Below are 18782 nucleotides of genomic sequence, written 5' to 3' on the forward strand. Positions count from 1 at the left end.
AACACAGAATGTGTTGTACTGGATGAAGATTTGTGTCTATTTATGATATATATGTAATATGTATTATTGTGACCACGATTAATAATATAGGCATCTAAATCAGGACTGTTAAATTGCATGGGCTGGGGGATAGCTTTAGTAACACACCAAAATAATATTCAAAGAATAAAAATAATCAAATTATTTATGAACCAGAAACAAATAAGAAAAGGTATAAATAGCTGCAATTCATGAATTAATTATGTATTGGTAATTTACCTTTCTGTACATTTTATTCAAAAACGCATCCATGCAGATGAATATGATTATAAAAAGTAAAATAACATTTATAATTATATAATTATAAATAATAAAATAATAATAATTTATATGGAATAATGCAAAATATTACTCACATTGTACCACATTGTCATTCTATTAGAGGTCATCCATTATTTTAAAAGACAAAAATGAAACATCAAAGATTTCTGTTTGAAGAATACAGAAAGGTACAGCACTTCCAGTGAATATGTATTATTAAATAATAAAATAAAAAGTATGGAAAGTAAAATTATTTTTTTAAACGTTCTGTATTTGCTTCAAATATCTGACTTAATAATGTAAATTATTAGTCATATTGTAAATTCTGACCTCTTAATCTTCATTATGGAGGTCATTTATTCAATTAAAGAACAAAAATGCATTGTTGTTTGAAGTATACAGAAATAGTCTGTTCAGCTCTTACAAATAGACTCACTGGGCAACTGCATGCACAATTGGTTCTACAATAAATCATTTAGTCCTGAAATGTACCATTTTTCATGGTGTCACTGACACACTGATGCTATCCACACATTGATTCTTACACAAACAGACAGCCAGCTATTGCTGTTTATTATTTGGCTACACACCTCATAGTTTTTTTACCCATTTCTCTTTTTAGCTTCAGTCACGTTTTATTCAAGATAGCACCGTTGACAATCAGATTATCACTGAGCACCTCGCAGTGGACATGTAGAACATCATGTGCTGTCATATGACTGAAATCCTACCTGATAATATAGGTTCAATGCTTGCAAGGTAGGAAAACCTTCATTCGTGCACCTTTATTTCCAAATACAGGCATCAACTGAACAACTCTGCCTCCCTCACGCTAAATCAGGTGACCCCATTAAGAACATAATTTGTGCAGCATATTTACTGTAAACGAAAAGCAAGGACAAACTGTTTTGTTTCTTTGGTCTGACTAAAGACCCACTACACTCCTGCTTTAAAGGCACCTGTTTTACTTATTGAACGGTGATAAAATGATTAATTGTTCAACCTAAATTCCCACTTGACTGAGCTGGAAGGGCCTCAAAAGTCAATCTGTTTCATTTCTTCTTTGAGGATTGTGCTTGGGCTGGGAAGCAGGGGACATATAATCCATTTGTACTAATTCCATGATTCTTTCCACCACACATGAGTAAGCCATTTTGCATGGCTTTTGTCCTCACTCTCAGTTTCTTACTGTGAATACTCACAGTGCGTGTTGCACTTTCCACATTTGCGTTTCTGTAATAAACAGCAGCTTGTTTATATCTCATGACCTGGTATAAAACCAGCCGGTAAAACTGATATTTGCACAGTATGTTACTATCCGAATATTAATGGGGATAATATGCTTTATTTCAAACAAAATCTTTATCTTCTTATATGATAGGCCTTGGTTACACATGAGTACACAAAGTGAGCTGTTTAAATTTATGCACATATTTAATAGTTCAATTTTCTTTCAAATGACCTACTCAGGTTTTTAAGATACATCTTCTCTGACCTATTTATTTACGAGAATCCAAGCATGTATGTGTCATTATACATCACATTCACATTACACTGAGCGATTTCGTCTCATGGTTTTGTATGAAAATCATCATCAACCTTTAAACCATTAATATTCTGTTGAGGCGGTGCACAATTACACACCCAGTTGATTCCGGCATCTAATCTATCATTCTGTCATCTCATTATCTACAAACACTATTTTCTTACATCCTCTTAGCTATGAAAACAATTGAATCTGTAAAAATTTAAACTTGCCCGATCAGTTATTCTCAACATCTGTGAAATTCCATCCCTCAGGGGAAAGAAGATCCAACATCAGTTCCACTGGCCTGAATCTACCTTCTGAATCTGAACTTTTCCATCACCATCTCTAAAATAAAGCCTCTGACTCTTCAAAGAATGCATTAAAAGATTTTAGGATTTAGGAGTTGTTAACAAAACTTCAGTAAAGGATTTACCTTCATAACTGCAGAAGTCCTCAGTTACCCGACTTGGGGATTTATTTTTTTTCTGCTTGATGGATAGTTTTCGACCAGTCAATCTGCACTTCCCCTGTTGACACAAATCTCAAGGAGACGTTATGTCCATTTCCTCCACATTGAGATTTGAAATTTTTGACCTTGACTCCCCTGTGACTTTAGCACAGTGATTACAGTAGCGTACCATTCTCACAGTGGGTTCACTTTGATCTCCCCACACGTATTTCAACTACATCCCTGTAGCTGCCATAGACACAGTGTCTGGAAATGTATGGCAATGTATGGGTTTTTAATAATCACGGTTTTAGAATGTGAGGTGTTGCATGGAAATGTACAGTTTGATTTAGTCCGAGAAAACTGTGCAAAATATACACTGCTGAGATGGGAACTTAAATAATGTAGTAATATTCCTGTTTGTAACATTGTGTGGATCTTCTCAATATGGAAACCCAGATCTTGAACTCATATGTAGTAATACTAATTGTTTCACTAAAATAAATAATGTACTTTTTATAAAAATGGTTTAATTGACCAAAACTGTTTTCAATACTTTACAGTGATTTGAAAGGATATACTATAAGGAGCTGCACTTTCTGAAATGGAAGCTATTTGAATCTTTAGCCTTCACATTGGTTTTCCTGAAGATACCATTCATTACAGGGATTGAACAAGTAGCAAAACTGTTTCTCTTGCATAGGAATCATCAGCTTTCAACAATCAATTTTCAGTTGTTTTATGTCTGTAGTACCCCACACACAAGAGAATTACCTCCTGGATAACTGACAAAAACCTCGGCACATGGGAGTCAAGTAGCTGTTGGGGGATTTGTCGGATGAAAATGACGATTTTGAAGCAACGAAGTGGTGGTACTGAGGTCGAACAGTGTGGCCCACATCCATTTTTGCCTCCCTCTAATTGGATATTCCCTGCACTGAAACCTCCTCAAGCGCTACACCTGTGAACCGTGAAGGTAAAAAAGGGAAGAAAATTCCCACCTCTGCGAGTTGGCAGCGCTCGAGTATGACGTGCTGTATCTGGAAGACCCAGCTGGCAGATTCCAGTCGTTTGCATATGGCGCCTGGCAGCGTCAGGCCACCGTTCCTCTTTCTTATCATGAATTGAAGGGACAGGTTTATTTCTGCTTGCTCAACCAGATGCATGTCACATGCAGACGTGTTCCCTGCCAATCATGACTCTGCTCAGATGTTTAATTAGCTCTCATTAGGAGCTTTGCTTTTTGTAAATAATAAATGAGTGACTTGATACATTACACACATAAATTCTCCCAGAGGTAAAATCACATGAATATCAATGCATCTCACAGCATCTCAAAAATAATTTTACTTGAAAAAATAAGACTCTCCTCTCTCACTACCGACAAAAACATTTTGTTTAAATATACCTAGAATTAATGGATTAGCTGTAGAAAGTCTGTCTCAGAGAGAGAAATAGTCTTTCACCCAAAATTAGGATTTATCTCAACATTTGCTGGACTGAAACTCACTCAACATGTCACATCACTAAACTCATCACTAAAATTACATAAATGGAAATGTAATGCAAAAAAAATGGTAGCATGTGATTGTTTACTTTTGGTTAGCTTCATCTGAGCATTTATTGTTCCATCAGTTGCCGTCAAGTATCAAGAACTTGCTTTTGGCACCTTTCATCTATGATAAAGTTCCTTCCATGCCTCTCTAGCCATTGCTCATGCAATCAGACTTGCTGTAGAATATTTGCTGGGAAAGCTGTTAAAGGCGCATTGTTCATTGGATGAGCATGAAAGTTTCATCTGTCAAAACAATTGGATTGAAGGAGCAATAAATAAGAAAGGTTATCTTAAGAGTGTACAATTTCACAAATAATTTGTACAATATTTAGTGACTGGTTCTGGCATACAGATGCCCTGTTGGGTTACTTACATTGTTAATATTCATGTAACAGAAGAACATATCCTGAGCTTAGTGCAGACTTCTTCACTGAACAGTGAGCAACCATTTCAGTTGTTGGTCTGCAGCATAACCTATAGAATGGGCCTTATTAAGCAATAAGGCACGAGAGGCTGTGCTATATTGGGAATGTAGTCATGGCTAAAGGGCGCTGTTAGAGAGGATGCAAAGTGAAGTACCTCTAACCCCTTTTGTCATGATCATTTTCATAATATTTTCACAGCCTCAGATGCCTTTTTGCTTTTGTAAAATGGCGGTAATATCATTAACATTATCGCCAAATAAAAAAGACACCAATGTTCAAAACATGCAATAACATTCTTTCGCCAAGAAATATAGTTCTGTAACAACATTACTGGATGGTTTCCAAGCTTGGTGCATTTCAGTGGGACAATTAGTGTAGCTATCTAGCTAACCCCGGACATGGAGCCTCTAACGTTATCTTTTCTGTGATGATTGAAAGCAGAGAGAAGATGGCCAAGATAATATCATCTAATGTTATCTAGTTAGCTAAAATGCTAAAAAAAAAAAAAAACTTGAATTTTATAGTAGCACCATTTCATTGCACACTCACCTATCTGATTATGCAAACTTGGCAAGCAGCCTACACCTTTTTCACTTGTCAATCACTCTAGCTACTGCTATAAAATTACAACAAAAAAAATAGAAAGTCTAACTAGTTAACTAGGTACTTTTTCACATAAGGTTTATTATCTGGATGTTGCCATTTATATAAGTGGTGAATGTGCCAAGCAGTAGTTTTTTTTAACACCAACACAAAACGTTACGTTTTGATGTTATCCACGGACAGCTACGTCAGATGCATTTTATTATTAAACATAGGCCTAATGTTAAAACTGTCCACATTATTGTCCTAGTTTGTTGCACATTTTTTGTTTTATATTTTTTATTCTGAGTTTTCTCAGATGTAGCCCACCAAATGTTGGGCGATGGCAATAGCTAATAGTCTAATCTCTTGTTAAAGGTGAGCAGTGATATTATACACAGTAATAATTGAACAGGTGTGTTGTATCATAGCTGCCACTATATTTTGTTTATGCAACTTTATATATTATGACACAGCCGGAATGCTGTATTGACCAATCCGTGTCTGGAGATGGAACATGTTATGAAGGGGAATTGGAAAAGTTGTTTGACTGTAAAAAAAAAAGAAAAATAAAGTTGTTCAGCGTTATTAGCTGTAAAAATATTTTGTGGGTGATCTGTATTTTGTTATTGTGGACCAGCAGCACAGCTGTAGTCATAAAAAAATGCTGGAGATACACATGTAATACACCTACATAATTAGTGTAAGTACCCCATTATCTGCAATTTAAACAATTTAAAAAGGAATACTGGCAATTAAATGAAAGTATTTCTGATATATCCTGATATTTTTTCTGGTGATTTTTTTATGGTTGGGATTATTGCATAGGAACACACAGATATGCTGTGTGATGTATGACATCACGTTCAGGTGTATAAAAATATTGTATGGAATGCAGAAAATGAATAAATGAGAAATGTGGCATCTGGTGCACCCATGCACACAATTATTAACCTAACTCCAGGAACCAACACACCAAACATGAATTTTAAAAAAGTTTTTTCTTTCTCCAAAAGCTGAAAGGATGAAGAGTCAAATGTTAGTGTGATCGTCTCCTTGCTGCACAAAGGAAAGGGATAAATCCCCAGCATATCAAAGGTGCATGTTTAGCTCATGAAGCCAGGTTCAGAAATAATCACATTCTCCAGAGGAGTCTGTTTGAAATACACCTCAAAGAAGCAATGCTGACAGCGCCCAAAATAAAAACAAAAAAGGAAAAACCTTACAATTATAGTACAGAACTGTAGTCCAACCACAACTGTTTGTGAACACTTAAATTACGGTAAGATAGTATAGTATAGTGCTTCCTCAGCTTTCCTGAATTGATTCATGATGCCGATTACACCTTGTCTCATCTCTTTTACATATTCTCTATCTCACATAGAAGTTAAGTGGCAAAGCAGAGGGAGGACATATTCACACATGTATGGATATGACCTACAAATTAACCTTTTACGCGTCTGGAAGAATGTTTTAAGCCAGAGGAAAATGGGAAAATAATAGGAAGGGGGAGCTTTTTATCCGCCTGTCCTAATGGAACAGTGCCACCCCTGTGCCTTTGGGGAAAGGGTGTCAGATGCAAGTCGCTTGGCGGGTAGCGCTCTGTTTCAGAGTCCTTGGAGATCAGTGTCTGAGGTCCCAGATTAGCGCGGTGAATTCACAGCCTTGCCGTGACAGATAGCAACCTTTTGACGGGAGCCACAGCCTCAACTCTCACAGGCTGGATAAATTCAGGCGCTCTCACCGCGCCTCCATTTACATTCAGCTCACTCATCCACTCGTTTTTTTTTCTTCTTCTCCTTTCTCCCCTGATCAATCTTGCATACAAATGGCAGGTACTGTAGGCTCACAGCCCTCCACTGTCTTCTCTTCCTGCCTACAGGCACGCGCACAGGCACAGACGCGCAAACATACACCCCAAGCCTGAACCACAGACGCATCACAAGTATCACTAATTGTCTCATTTGAGAAACAGCGGAGTCGATAACATGGCTCTGATTTTATACATTGATTTTTTTATAGCATCCCACTGTGAAATTAGCAGCGCTCACAGACATTGTAATTGAATTTTTATGTTGTGGGTTTGGGGCTTTGGACCCGATGTGCCCTGAATGACAAGTTTCCCACACGGACAGTAACGGAGAATTCAAATCCTCGAGCTGGCAAGTAAACAGGAACAGAAAATAGCTTGGGAGGGAAGTCTCTCCCAGCCTAAAGTTAAATAAAACCTTTGAGACTGGCAGATTTCATTCAGAACTGCAACAAAAGACAGCCTCCCAGTTTCGGGAAGATTTTTGGCAGAAACAAAGCTGCAGAGTAAAGGCGTTCCTCGATCGGTGCTGTTGGAACTATTGGTTTCTATTGAAAATCATGTAAAAGGTTTTAATTTTTATGAGAAAGCAAGCTCTATGAGGGAATTCAGTTTGCTGCTGGCTCATTTATAAAATGTCCTTTATTCTCTCATTAAAATAGAGCGCTTCTCATCCATTGTACTCCAGTAAGCTGGTCATATTAAAAGAAGCATCACTTTTTTTTTTTTTTGGGACTGCATTCAAGATTCATGGAGTGACCCATATAATTAATGGAGAGCACTTTTAGACATGTAACAGCGCTTTTTCAATCCATTCCTGGGCCTGCTTCAGACCACATAATGTTCCTTCTTGTCACATATTAATGACTAATCTTCACATTGACCTCACCTTCACTTTGACTGTCACCCGTTCCCTTTGATTCACTAATACACATGCACACGCACACTTGCACGGACGTGCACACACTTTCACACACACATATACATGTGCACAAACACACACGCGCACGCACACACACAAACACACATACAAACGTACACACATGCACACAAACACACACATACACACAGACACACATCCTGTGCACATTAAGCCTCATGCTGCCGTCAGTGTGACCACATGGGAAAATATAGAGTGAGCCAAACCAGAAGGCTCATGGTGCAACATGACAGACTTTTCTTCAGTTTTTTGATTTGCATCTTTAACTGGGCCATGAGCTTCCAATGTGTCTTTTTTGGTCAATGAACACTGAACCAGAAAATACACAATAACAGTACATACATACAATACATGTACCTGACGATATATGATTAAATTAACCATTGGTTTTTAAACAAAGGTTTTTCATCTTTGGTATCATAAGCTGACTTCATGTAATTGTTCTGTTTCCGGTTTTCTTGCTAAAACGGAATGAAGTTCAGTTTATTGGTAAACTTGCGGCTTGTGGGCAATGGGATGTTGTAGACCAGCTCTCATTGGCACATGATGCTCTGGACATCTAGCGCAGAGCGCCAGGGTCCTGCGCATATCTTACAGATTTTCTGATGGATTTAGTGCTTTTAATCATGAGAAATGCAGAGACTTGGCTATAGCCGTGTGGCCGAATTGGCTTCCAAGTACATAAACATGACACGGATCTCATGAGATATTATCTTTTATCAGATACAAGCGGAGATGTGGCCGTATGTCAACATGTTTACCACTACTTCCGAAGCAGTATTCAAATCAGGGGAAGCTAAGAATGATGCCACATTTTTCATATCCTGTTATTTTCCTGGTATCCTGGAAAGTCCTTTGAACTTCTTGATTCAAAGAAGTTTCTATTTCATGAAACAGGCACTGCCCTTGAAAATAAGCAAGTGAAATTATGGCTAAATGTCAAACTGCACCCAATTGCATAGTTTACCGTTTACTAAGATGCATTCATATTTTGGTACCAGCTTTTTAAAGTCAAATGAGAAAGAAATTACCATTTTTAAATCACACAGTTTACTACACCAAACTAAGTATCCATCAACACAATAAAATGGCCAATTTGAGAAGCCAGTTTGCGCACAATACATTGCAATAACTGTCAGTCACCCTGGCAGAAAATTGCTGTAGAGAAGGAGTTTTTCCCTCCATAGCAGCATTATGACTATGATCACCGGTACCATAGGGATTTATGCCTGCTGCCTTATTTTTAAGAGCTATGTGCTTTTTATGACTGGAGTAAAGTGCCATTTCTTTGTTTTGAAAATCCCTATTTGCCAAGACTGTGACATCAAACATCTTGCTTACCTGAACTATGCAAAGGAATTCCAGAGGACAACAGAGCCATCTGCATTACAGATCAGTTTCCGCATCTCAGGAAATTAGCAAATTGCTACCCTACAACTCCAGGAGATATCAGCTGGAGCACAAGGTATATACTGCTTGCAGTTAGTTTTAACAAATGGGGAGTTAAGGCATATGGCACAATGTGATTTTTGACAGGATTTCAAATCCTTTTCCACATTTGCTTTATCGTTGTGATAAACTAGAGGTCACAAGAAAGCAAATTACACAGACATGTTGTGAATCGATGGCGAAAGGTCTCCAATCATTTTTGCTCAGCACTTAATTTATCATTTAAAGTGGTTGATTATACAGTTGACTAAGATAAAAACAAAAACCAGCCGACCCTGTAGCTTTCCAGGATCAGGATTGCAGAACTGTTGTTTGCCCATATTCAATTTTTTAAAGCCTTCTGCGTCTCTGTCCAGCTATGAACCAGCCACAGACCAGCTATGACCAGCTAGAAGTGTCATAGCATCAAACACAGCTTAAACCATCTTAAATCAGCTTAGAATCCCAGCTGGTCTTAGCTGGAATTCTCAGCAGAGCAAGAAAACAAAGAACCAAATGAAAGCACCTGGAGCGTGTTATTTAATCATTTTTGAGTTGTTTTTTTTTTTTTTAATATCCCAAAATATGGCACATTGTGCATTTAAGTATGTCCCATCCAGTATGCATATAATGTTGGTTTTTACACAAATTCGTGAATATCAACTATTTGGCACTGGCATAACTGTGGGGAAAGGAAGCTTAACAAAGATGCTTGCTGTAGAATCATAAAGCCTTTCAGATGCTTAGTCTGATGTTTGAAGGTTGGACACATAATGAAAATGTGCAACGTGGTCAAATGTCACACAGTATTCAGGGTCTTTAAATCCAGTTCTGTGGTGCCAGTCCATCACTCTGATATATTGAGCCGAGAGACTCCTTTTTTCAATCTGTTACCTCTGGCATTGACCTCATTAATCTTGTCATGGGGAAGGCTCCCTGTGTTTTACTCAACAGGAATCATGCCCCCAGCCCTTCATTTCCTCTTATGAGCAGGAATATGGCATTAAAGTACTGCTGCCACAGGGGATTGTGGGTGTTAAGACCGCTCCTCCTCTACTGCTAGTTCTGAACAGTAAGCACGGCGCTCTGGACCCACCGCTTTACCCTCATGGTGTAACGTGCGTCTGTGTATCCCGGGTGAAGATGTGACTGCGACGGCAGACTCTTGCATCCTACCCCAAATTGATCAATGTCCCCACCTCAATATGACAGTCTTACGAGGCCCCTGTGAGGTTCGCCCTCCAGCTGCGAAAAGCATCGACTTCCACCACACTGTTTTCTTTTGCTTAAAAAAATAGAATCACAGGTGAAAGCGTATGTGATGGCTTACATACTGTGCCACTGCTCTGGCTTTCATTAAGAAAATCAAAGAGGTCATTTAACCCCCCAGGTTCTGCAGGCTGTCCCAGGGGTCGATCAGGGAAAGAGCAGACATTGATCTCTTCAACTCAGTGGAACTGAGCCTCTGTCTTGCTTTGCCTCGCCCGCTAAAGACATGGACAGATCCATTCTCGCAGCTTCAGTGACCCTCGATCTGAATCTGCACTCATGCACGAAGCATACAGCACAATGCCATACATTAAAAATAGTCTGTTTAATGTATTCACATTTAAAATGTATGGGCTAGAATTTTTCATTTGATCCTATCGTATTACATTACATTAATTTAGTAGATGCTCTCACCCTGAGCGACTTACAGTGTAGGAGAACGTAAGTGCTCTCACCTGATTTACGTGATCAACAGTGCTAGACCTGTCTTGCAACATTCCTGTATCAGCCAGTATATATGTAACATCACTAAAACACTAATGCAAATTAACCTATTGAATCATGTTTCCATTCAAGGTCTATTCAAGGTCTTGCATTGCCCTATATGCCAGTATGTTCTTTATATTTTATGGTTAATATATATTATATATTGTGTATGGTTTTCCACTGAATTAGTACTGATGTAATAAAATTGGTGAGATTTTCCAACATGGCATATATAAGTGTAAGTGTGTGTGTGTGTGTGTGTGTGTGTGCGTGTGTGTGTTTTCCTGTGTACTCTCTGTTACCTTTAAATCATTAACTGCTAAATCCAAACAGAGTGAAATGGCTTAGGCAAGAAGCCATAAAAGTCAAGCTTCAGGGTCATCCGTTTATTCCACATGAGATTTCAATTGACTAATTCATTGGACTAGATTTCCCATATAGCAAATGTAATATTCTTGCAACGTGTTAACTTGTAAATGCTCTCCAGATACTGGTGTGTGTGTGTGTGTGAGAGAGAGAGAGAGAGAGAGTGCACATGTGCATTTTTTTTCTCTCTGACTCAAGTCTTCAGATTCAATTCAGTACTCCAAAAATCACAGAACAAATCACAAAAGTGCTCGAAACAATTACTGTTGCGGTTGGTAATGAGGTTTGAAATGGTTCAGGCTTCGCTTTCTTCCTAATTTGAGTTCGGAATGAGAGTTGTGAATCTGCAGTCCTCAGGAGATTCTCATGGAGTATAACCACAGCACACTCTCTGTCAGTCTCATGTTGCAGGTTTGTTTTACCAAATAAAGTGACTGTTTTTTACATTCTACAGTCCAGGCCAGAGGACAGATCTCAGGAAACAATTAAGATTCAATGAAGTTTTGTTTATTGTCAATGCAATCTGAAGTGTGGAAGTACATAAACTTCAGACGTGATATGACTGCCAATTGTGTGTGTGTGTGTGTGTGTGTGAGAGAGAGAGAGAGAGAGAGAAAGAGAGAGAGTGTGTGTGAGAGAGTGTCTGTGAGTGTACGTCTGTGTGTTTGTGTATGAGTGTGTGCGTGTGTGTATGTTTGAGAGAGAGAGATAGAGGGAGAGAGAGTGTGTGTGTGTGTGTGTGTGTGTTTTGGGGAGGAATTGCTGCTGTGTTTGACAGTACTATAAATATGAGATGGAAACTTGTTTCAGGGGTTGTCCTAGTTATAAAGACATGGTAATCACAGACTCTCTCCACCCCAGTGATCACAAAACCAATCATCTGCATCAACCCTCAGGATGCAACAAATCCTTTTTACATTTGCTTTTCTACTGTTAATTGTATTTTGTTTTTGGCTCACATCATGCAGCTGACACTTTTGTTTTTCATTTGCAAGATTAGTTTCATGGTGACATGAACAAACATTTAGTTACAGGATATTTGACCTAATTTGATGTAACTAGCTTGATTACAATAACACCTGCATGTATGATTAATTTTAATTGCCTACCACTTAGCTCATTTAAGGACCACATTACAGTCATTTTACTCAATGTTGTGGTGAGGGGGCTGTACATGTATTGATGCATTTTTATGAATCATGTTCAGTTTGTTCTATTGTGGTAGTGAACTATTTGAGTGATTTATTAGTTGATGATCTGGACATCTAAAATGTTTAAACAAAAATTGTTTGCCATCTTTCATGCAGTAAAGTATTCAATAATGCAGTAAATCACATCCATCAAATAACATGCAAACGCATGCTGCATAGTTTTTAAGTTCTGCCAAACTTATGTTATGCTGCTAGAAATATAGGAAAATAAAAAGCATAGGATATCAACTGCAACGTGTGTCTTTTTGAGCACAAAGAAAAAATAGCATGTAGATAACAACCTTGAAGTGATCCATCAGATTACTGTGTATTACATGAACCAAATCTCCATATCTACAGCTACCATGCTTCACGTAACGTTCTATTGAGTCAGTCACCGTAGATATGTAAAGATGTTGGCACATTATAGCCAACATTAGTATTTACATTATTACCATAATCATAACTTCATACCTACTGCAGTCTGTGATCAGCCTAGTTCACATATAGTACACCATTATAATACCCTTTTGATGCTGACTGCTTAGACTATGTTGAATAACAAGCCTGGGTTCTTTTATTGCTCCCTGAAAAAATAAAGAGAAGGTAATATTAAAAAAGAAATGAAGAAAAACCAAGCATGAATTCTTAGAGTTGCTGTTATTTTTGCTAAAAGAACTCATCCGGAATTCACCATTCCTGTGGTTTGTTTTAACTGTTATTTTTCTTACCTTACGTGAGGAAAGTGCAATAATGTTCCCTGCTCTCTCATTGCCAATCAGAATTCCATTACAGTGGAGGTCACAGCCTCCTGCTCCGGGCTAGCAGGGTGTGGGCTTCCGTGGCAGAGCACTTCAATTTCTAAATAAATAAATAAATAAATCACCCTTTAACAATTTGTATTCCTTTTTCTGATCCCTAAGGAGGATGTTTCCTGACAGATATAAAATAATTTTTATTTAATATTATTTGTTTGTATGTATTTATGTATTTTTAAAGCAAAGATGGAAACTGATCTTATTTATACGCTGTGTGTATGTTCGCGCATATGTGTAGGTATTTTTTCTCACTTGACACTATGAATTCATTGTCTCATCTGTTTGGGGGAGGGTGTTAGTGACTCCTCAGTGTAATTATGTAAGGGTCATCCAACCCTTTGCCCTCCATACTCATCAGTATTTGCATAGTTGAAAGCATCACAGAAAAAGTTTTATATCCGCAATAAATGTTCACTTAAGGACAGGGTGCATCTGAATGTGGCACATTCTATTTAACTGACAGAGGCAGCAGCCTGTATTAATTAAAGACAGGCGTTCATTGTTGTAGAACCCATGAGAGGAAAATGCCATTAAAGCCATATTAAATACAGTTTTACAGCATTACCCATTAAGTTGTTGCTGAGCTGTACCTCCCCTGGCGATAAGAGTGAAATGAGAGCATTTGGTTGCTGGGCTCAGTGCAAACATGCCGACGGCAAAGACCCCAGGCCCGAGCCTGCGCGCTGTCATCATTCCGCCTGCATTCTGCTGCATCATCTGGGCCTGGTAATTAAAATGTACCCGCCGTTTAGGGAAAATGTTAAAACAAAAGCGAACTTTGTAGAAATTAATACCTCCCAGCTATATTTAAAAAAAACAAAACTGTCAACTGCTCTCTGCATTCTGAATTTCCAATGCAAAACTGCTGTTAATTCTTACTTTATTCGGCAATGGCTTCCAATGGTTGTTAGCAGTTATCTATATATTTTTAAAAGTTGACTGAAATTTCAGGATGAACTTTCTGACCAAAAAGAAAAGGAAAGCACAAGTTGACTATTGTAGTGATTTCCTTTTGTGTGTCCCCGGCACATGTTGTTCAGCAGTAAACCATCCTATTAGATTATGTTGTGCCATTCAGAAACTCTTGAAAAGATTAGGTACAGCAAGGTTATCATATGGTGCAACATCATATATTTTATCGAATCAATGCAGCTCTCTTGATTGAGCATGAGCAAAGTTGTCAAATTTGTACAGTCACATTAAGATGCCTGTTAAAGATTAGTCTGTAGTAGGTAAGCCCTTGTTGCTTTATAAGAAGATCTTGAGCTTGATACGCCCTTATGGAAAACCTTTTGATAATGAGATGCAAATCAGCCCCTCTGGAGAATAATGACCTATCATTTATGCCATCCATGTATACCTGCAGGGAGACCGGAGTCATTTGTCACCGAAGAGCAGTTCAGTGCATCATGCACATCAATTCCTACAGGCTCGTCCTTCCACACGGTGCGGTAATAGGTTTAATAATGGGCCCATATTCATGCTGTGTGAATTTTACATGCATGGAAGAAATGAAATACATCAAGCAACCTGTTATGCTTATAATCATCGTTGAGCCTGAATCAAGTGTGTCCCAGATAACTAGGATGCTAGATCAAAGTCAAATTATTTGGTTTAGGAGAGCTGCTCCTTAAATTGTCATATTTATCTCCGGGGATCAGTCTAAGCATCTTAAAGCTGGAAGCTAGCAGTGGCTAGCACATAAACAACACCAGCTGTCGCCAACCAAGGAGCCTCTGATGATTCCATCGCATCCTTATGCTTCTCCAGTCAGTCTACTCTCTGAGCAGGATATGGATATACAGTGAGGTCCATAATGTCTGAGACAAATACATTTTTTATTGATTTGGCTCTGTACTCCACAATTTTATATTTGTAATCAAACAATTCACATGTGGTTGGAGTGCATAGTCTCAGCTTTTATTAATCGGTATTTGTATACATTTTGGCTTCACCATATAGAAATTACAGCGGTTTTTTATACATAGCCCCCCCATCCCAAGGAATCATAAGGTTTTTTTCTTTTTCCCATATCTTATCTGCATATACAGTAAAGCAGGCCATCATGACGCTGAAAAATCAGAATAAATTGGGTGTGAGAATCAACAGTTTGGTACGTTTTTAAGAAGCAAGGACGCAATCGCAAACAACCTGGTAAACCACGGAAGACCGCTGTTCTTGATGACCAAAGAATACTATTGTGAAGAAGAACCCCTTTTCAATTGCCAGACGAGAGCACTCTCCAGGATATAAGAATAGATATTTCAAAGACTACTGTGAGAAAAAGACTACACCAGCATAACCTTGCAGGGTTTGCCAAGATGCAAACCACTGAAGCCTCATAAGAGAACAGCCAGGTTAGAGTTTGAAGAAGTCCCTTAAAAATCAGTAGAGTTTTGGAACCAAATTAAAATATTGTTTGCAGTAATGGGGTCAGTTCCAGACCAACCTTTATGCTATCATATTGATTTGGAGGATAATATAATCACATACAAATTCTAAACATAAGTTAAGTAAAGTCATTGGTGCCTGATATCCAACATGCCCTTATTTCTAACCAAAATGATTTTCATTAATTTCAATTAAATTAAGTAGGCCTGTTAACCGTAACTGTTACTATAACAGTAATATTATGGCATATTTTCCCTCCTCCTCCTCCTTCCCCTCCTCTAGACTTCTTTTTTTAGACAAATTTATATGTACTCATCTCTGTCATAAGTGAAAAGTTTATGTTTTCATTAGCTATCTAAGCTAACATTAGCTGGATGAATGCTGATGCTTGCTAAATGCTAGCATCCATTAATGTTGATAACTTTTCAGTCTTTGGTAGGGCAGATGACATTGAACACACGATGCATAACAACTAAACAGCTATATTTTACCAAATATGAAAAACTAACATTTCCATACCTGACACAGATACAGTTGCATGACTTGTCCTTCTAATTATGTTCTCGTTCAGGCACTGTCCTCCCTCCTCTGCTCTACATATGCTGGCTACAAGACGAAGGGACGAGGGCCAACTCATGCTGCAAAACGAAAGTTGGCTGTATGTCACAGATAATTAAACAAAGAAATAGCCAATACTAAAGTATAGTGTGTTGCCTATAGAAATAAGCAACTAAATTCCAATAAATATTTTTGGATGGGGGGAAATCTATTTGGGTGGCCCACCCAAATAGTATGGGAAACACACACACACACACACACACACACATATATATATATATATATATATATATACATCCTTTTTTTCCCAGGAGAGATATTTTCATATTTTTCTCCTTCTGGAAATTGGGAATTATTCAGCTCTTCTGAAAAATGGCACAAAGGGTAGGAGGTCCATTAAAATGAATTTACCTCCCACTGTGTCTTTAATGTGTCTGTCTCATGTTCACAGTGGGGTGTTGGTTGCAGGTCCATAGTGAGTTAGACCTTCTCTTATCTCCAATAAGAGACAGGACCTCTAGATATGCTCCATAAACCCCAGAACATACATGATATCAAACTGTACACAAATTCCCATCAGGAGAGTATGATTACTGATAAAGCCAATAATTCCACAGCCACCTCAGTTCCTCTTTCTTGTGTGAATGAAATTGGTTGTATGCAATAATTGTAACATTTTGTCTCCATGCAATAAAATCTGTGGCATAGTTTTATATTTAGAAAGCCGGATTTGTATTACAGGATCTCTCTGCCTAATGTGTTTTTAGGAATTTAGAGAGGTTGTTGTTTTCCTGACCCCAGTAGAATTATACAGAATAGGAGTGTCCACAGGCAAGTGCTATTTTGTAGAAAGGCAATTAAAAAATGCATAAAACTGCAAATACATGTATTATGTGAAATAATGGGAAAAAATTAGCTTTTTTATTTACACAAAAAACCAATCTATTTTTAACAGCATTTGTAGCTTTCATGGAAATGTAGTTTTGGAGGGGTTGAAGAGAAGCTGTCGAGAGACATTGATTTGTCCTAGTTTTTACACCTTCCAGTGTGCAGTTGAAGTTATTTTTTTACAAGCATCATTATGTTTTAATTTATCATAATAAATGCTCCGATAGCACTAATCTTAGGTTCCTCAGCTCACTTCACAGGGAAATGACTATGAAGACGCTTTTTACTATGCTCTGTCTCAGTGTTTATAAATTGCACTAAGCTTGTTTCATTTAGTTTTTCACCACAAATGTGACCACTATTATGCTTTCTCCACAGGGACAATTACAAATTAATTATGTTTCCCAGAAGAACAAAATAATGAAGCAAAATAGCTTTCCCCCGCAAGTTACCGTGCATCTTATTTGAAGCTGTGGAAGAAAACGAAAGTACGCTGCATGCAAATATGTGTCCTGTAAAATGTAAATGCCTCTGAAGGTCACTGTGGCCTTGAAGTGTGTTTCAGACTCTGACTGTTTTTTTTATTTTTATCTACCCCTCATCGAACTCCACAATACAAAATTGACCAGTGTTGATGCTTATTTTTCCTTTTTTTGACAGGTGCAAGTGCAACCTTCACGCCAACAGCTGTGTCTTTGACAAAGAGAAACTGACTTGCGAGTGCGAGCACAACACCACAGGCCCCGACTGCGGGAAATGCAAGAAAAATTACCAGGGCCGAGCATGGAGCGCGGGCTCCTATCTTCCGATCCCGAAGGGAACAGCAAATATCTGTGAGTACCCAGTGTGCGCACCGCCATGATGCAGGCGGCGTGCCTGGAAGTCCGCGCTTAAACGGGGCGCTAATGACAATGGGGGCCTGTGTAATCCGTTGGGTTTTCTCCCCCGTTTGAACACAAGATCTTCTCAGTATGCCCCGCACCTCTCCCCATTTTTCATCTGTCGGAAAAAAAACATTTACTAAATGAACAACCTTTTGCACCGCAGAGGATTCGAGCAGACGCTCACCCTTTTTGTCTTGTATTTGTTCTTTGTTTTTTTATTTATTTGCTATTTTTGCTTATTTCCATGTGACAATCTTTGTAACACAGAGAAAGGGGTTTGGTCTTTATCCCTGTCCTAATCTTGGTGGAGTCCTGAGCCACATCTGTCAAATCTGTGGATTCAGGCAGGGGGGCTCATCGCCTTTATAAATTTAATGCATCCAGGATCCCCAGCTCAGGGACTTCTTGCATGCGGCCCAGTACTGTCCAGATGGTGGCAAGTGGGCACTTTGCCTCCCTGAATGCAGTTTCCTCGGAATAAGCCACCTCCATTAAAATGAATGCTGCATGCTTCTGCAACTAGCACTATGGGGCAATTCGCAGTTTAAGGACAAGGATAGAATGTGTCCCCTCCCCACACTTCCCTCCCCCATCCTGAAAAAGAAAAAAACCCACGTATTTATGCGGCAATGTTCTTAAGAGGTGATGTACTTATTGTCCGTTTCTTTAGATTTTTCTTTCTTTTTTCTTTAATTGATCCGGACTATGTTTTTGCTTTTTTGTTAATTCGGTGTTGCAGGATCACACCTTGTTTAGTTTTTCTGCCCGGTAGCATACATTTATTTATTTCTGTGAGAGGCAGTAGGATGAAGGTTATGGGGCTCCGATTGACAGCACATTATTAAAAACCCAGCATTTAGTCACATCTGCACCCAGGTGATGAAGCCTAGTCCCATTGCAGGCTGTTATTAGGCTT

General features: G+C 38.5%; 1 protein-coding gene across 5 annotated transcripts in view; it reads left to right on the forward strand.

Moving 5' to 3' along the window:
* The window catches only part of ntng1a (netrin g1a), a 106805-nt gene that overhangs the window by 57350 nt on the left and 30673 nt on the right, over window positions 1-18782 (forward strand). For all 5 annotated transcript variants that reach the window (XM_064332266.1, XM_064332262.1, XM_064332263.1 and 2 more), the window contains exon 4: window positions 17643-17815. In XM_064332266.1, coding sequence (XP_064188336.1) covers window positions 17643-17815 — 173 coding nt within the window. The remainder of the gene's footprint in view (window positions 1-17642; window positions 17816-18782) is intronic.

Source organism: Anguilla rostrata, chromosome 4 (assembly GCF_018555375.3).
Source record: "Anguilla rostrata isolate EN2019 chromosome 4, ASM1855537v3, whole genome shotgun sequence".
In the NCBI taxonomy this organism is placed as follows: domain Eukaryota; kingdom Metazoa; phylum Chordata; class Actinopteri; order Anguilliformes; family Anguillidae; genus Anguilla; species Anguilla rostrata.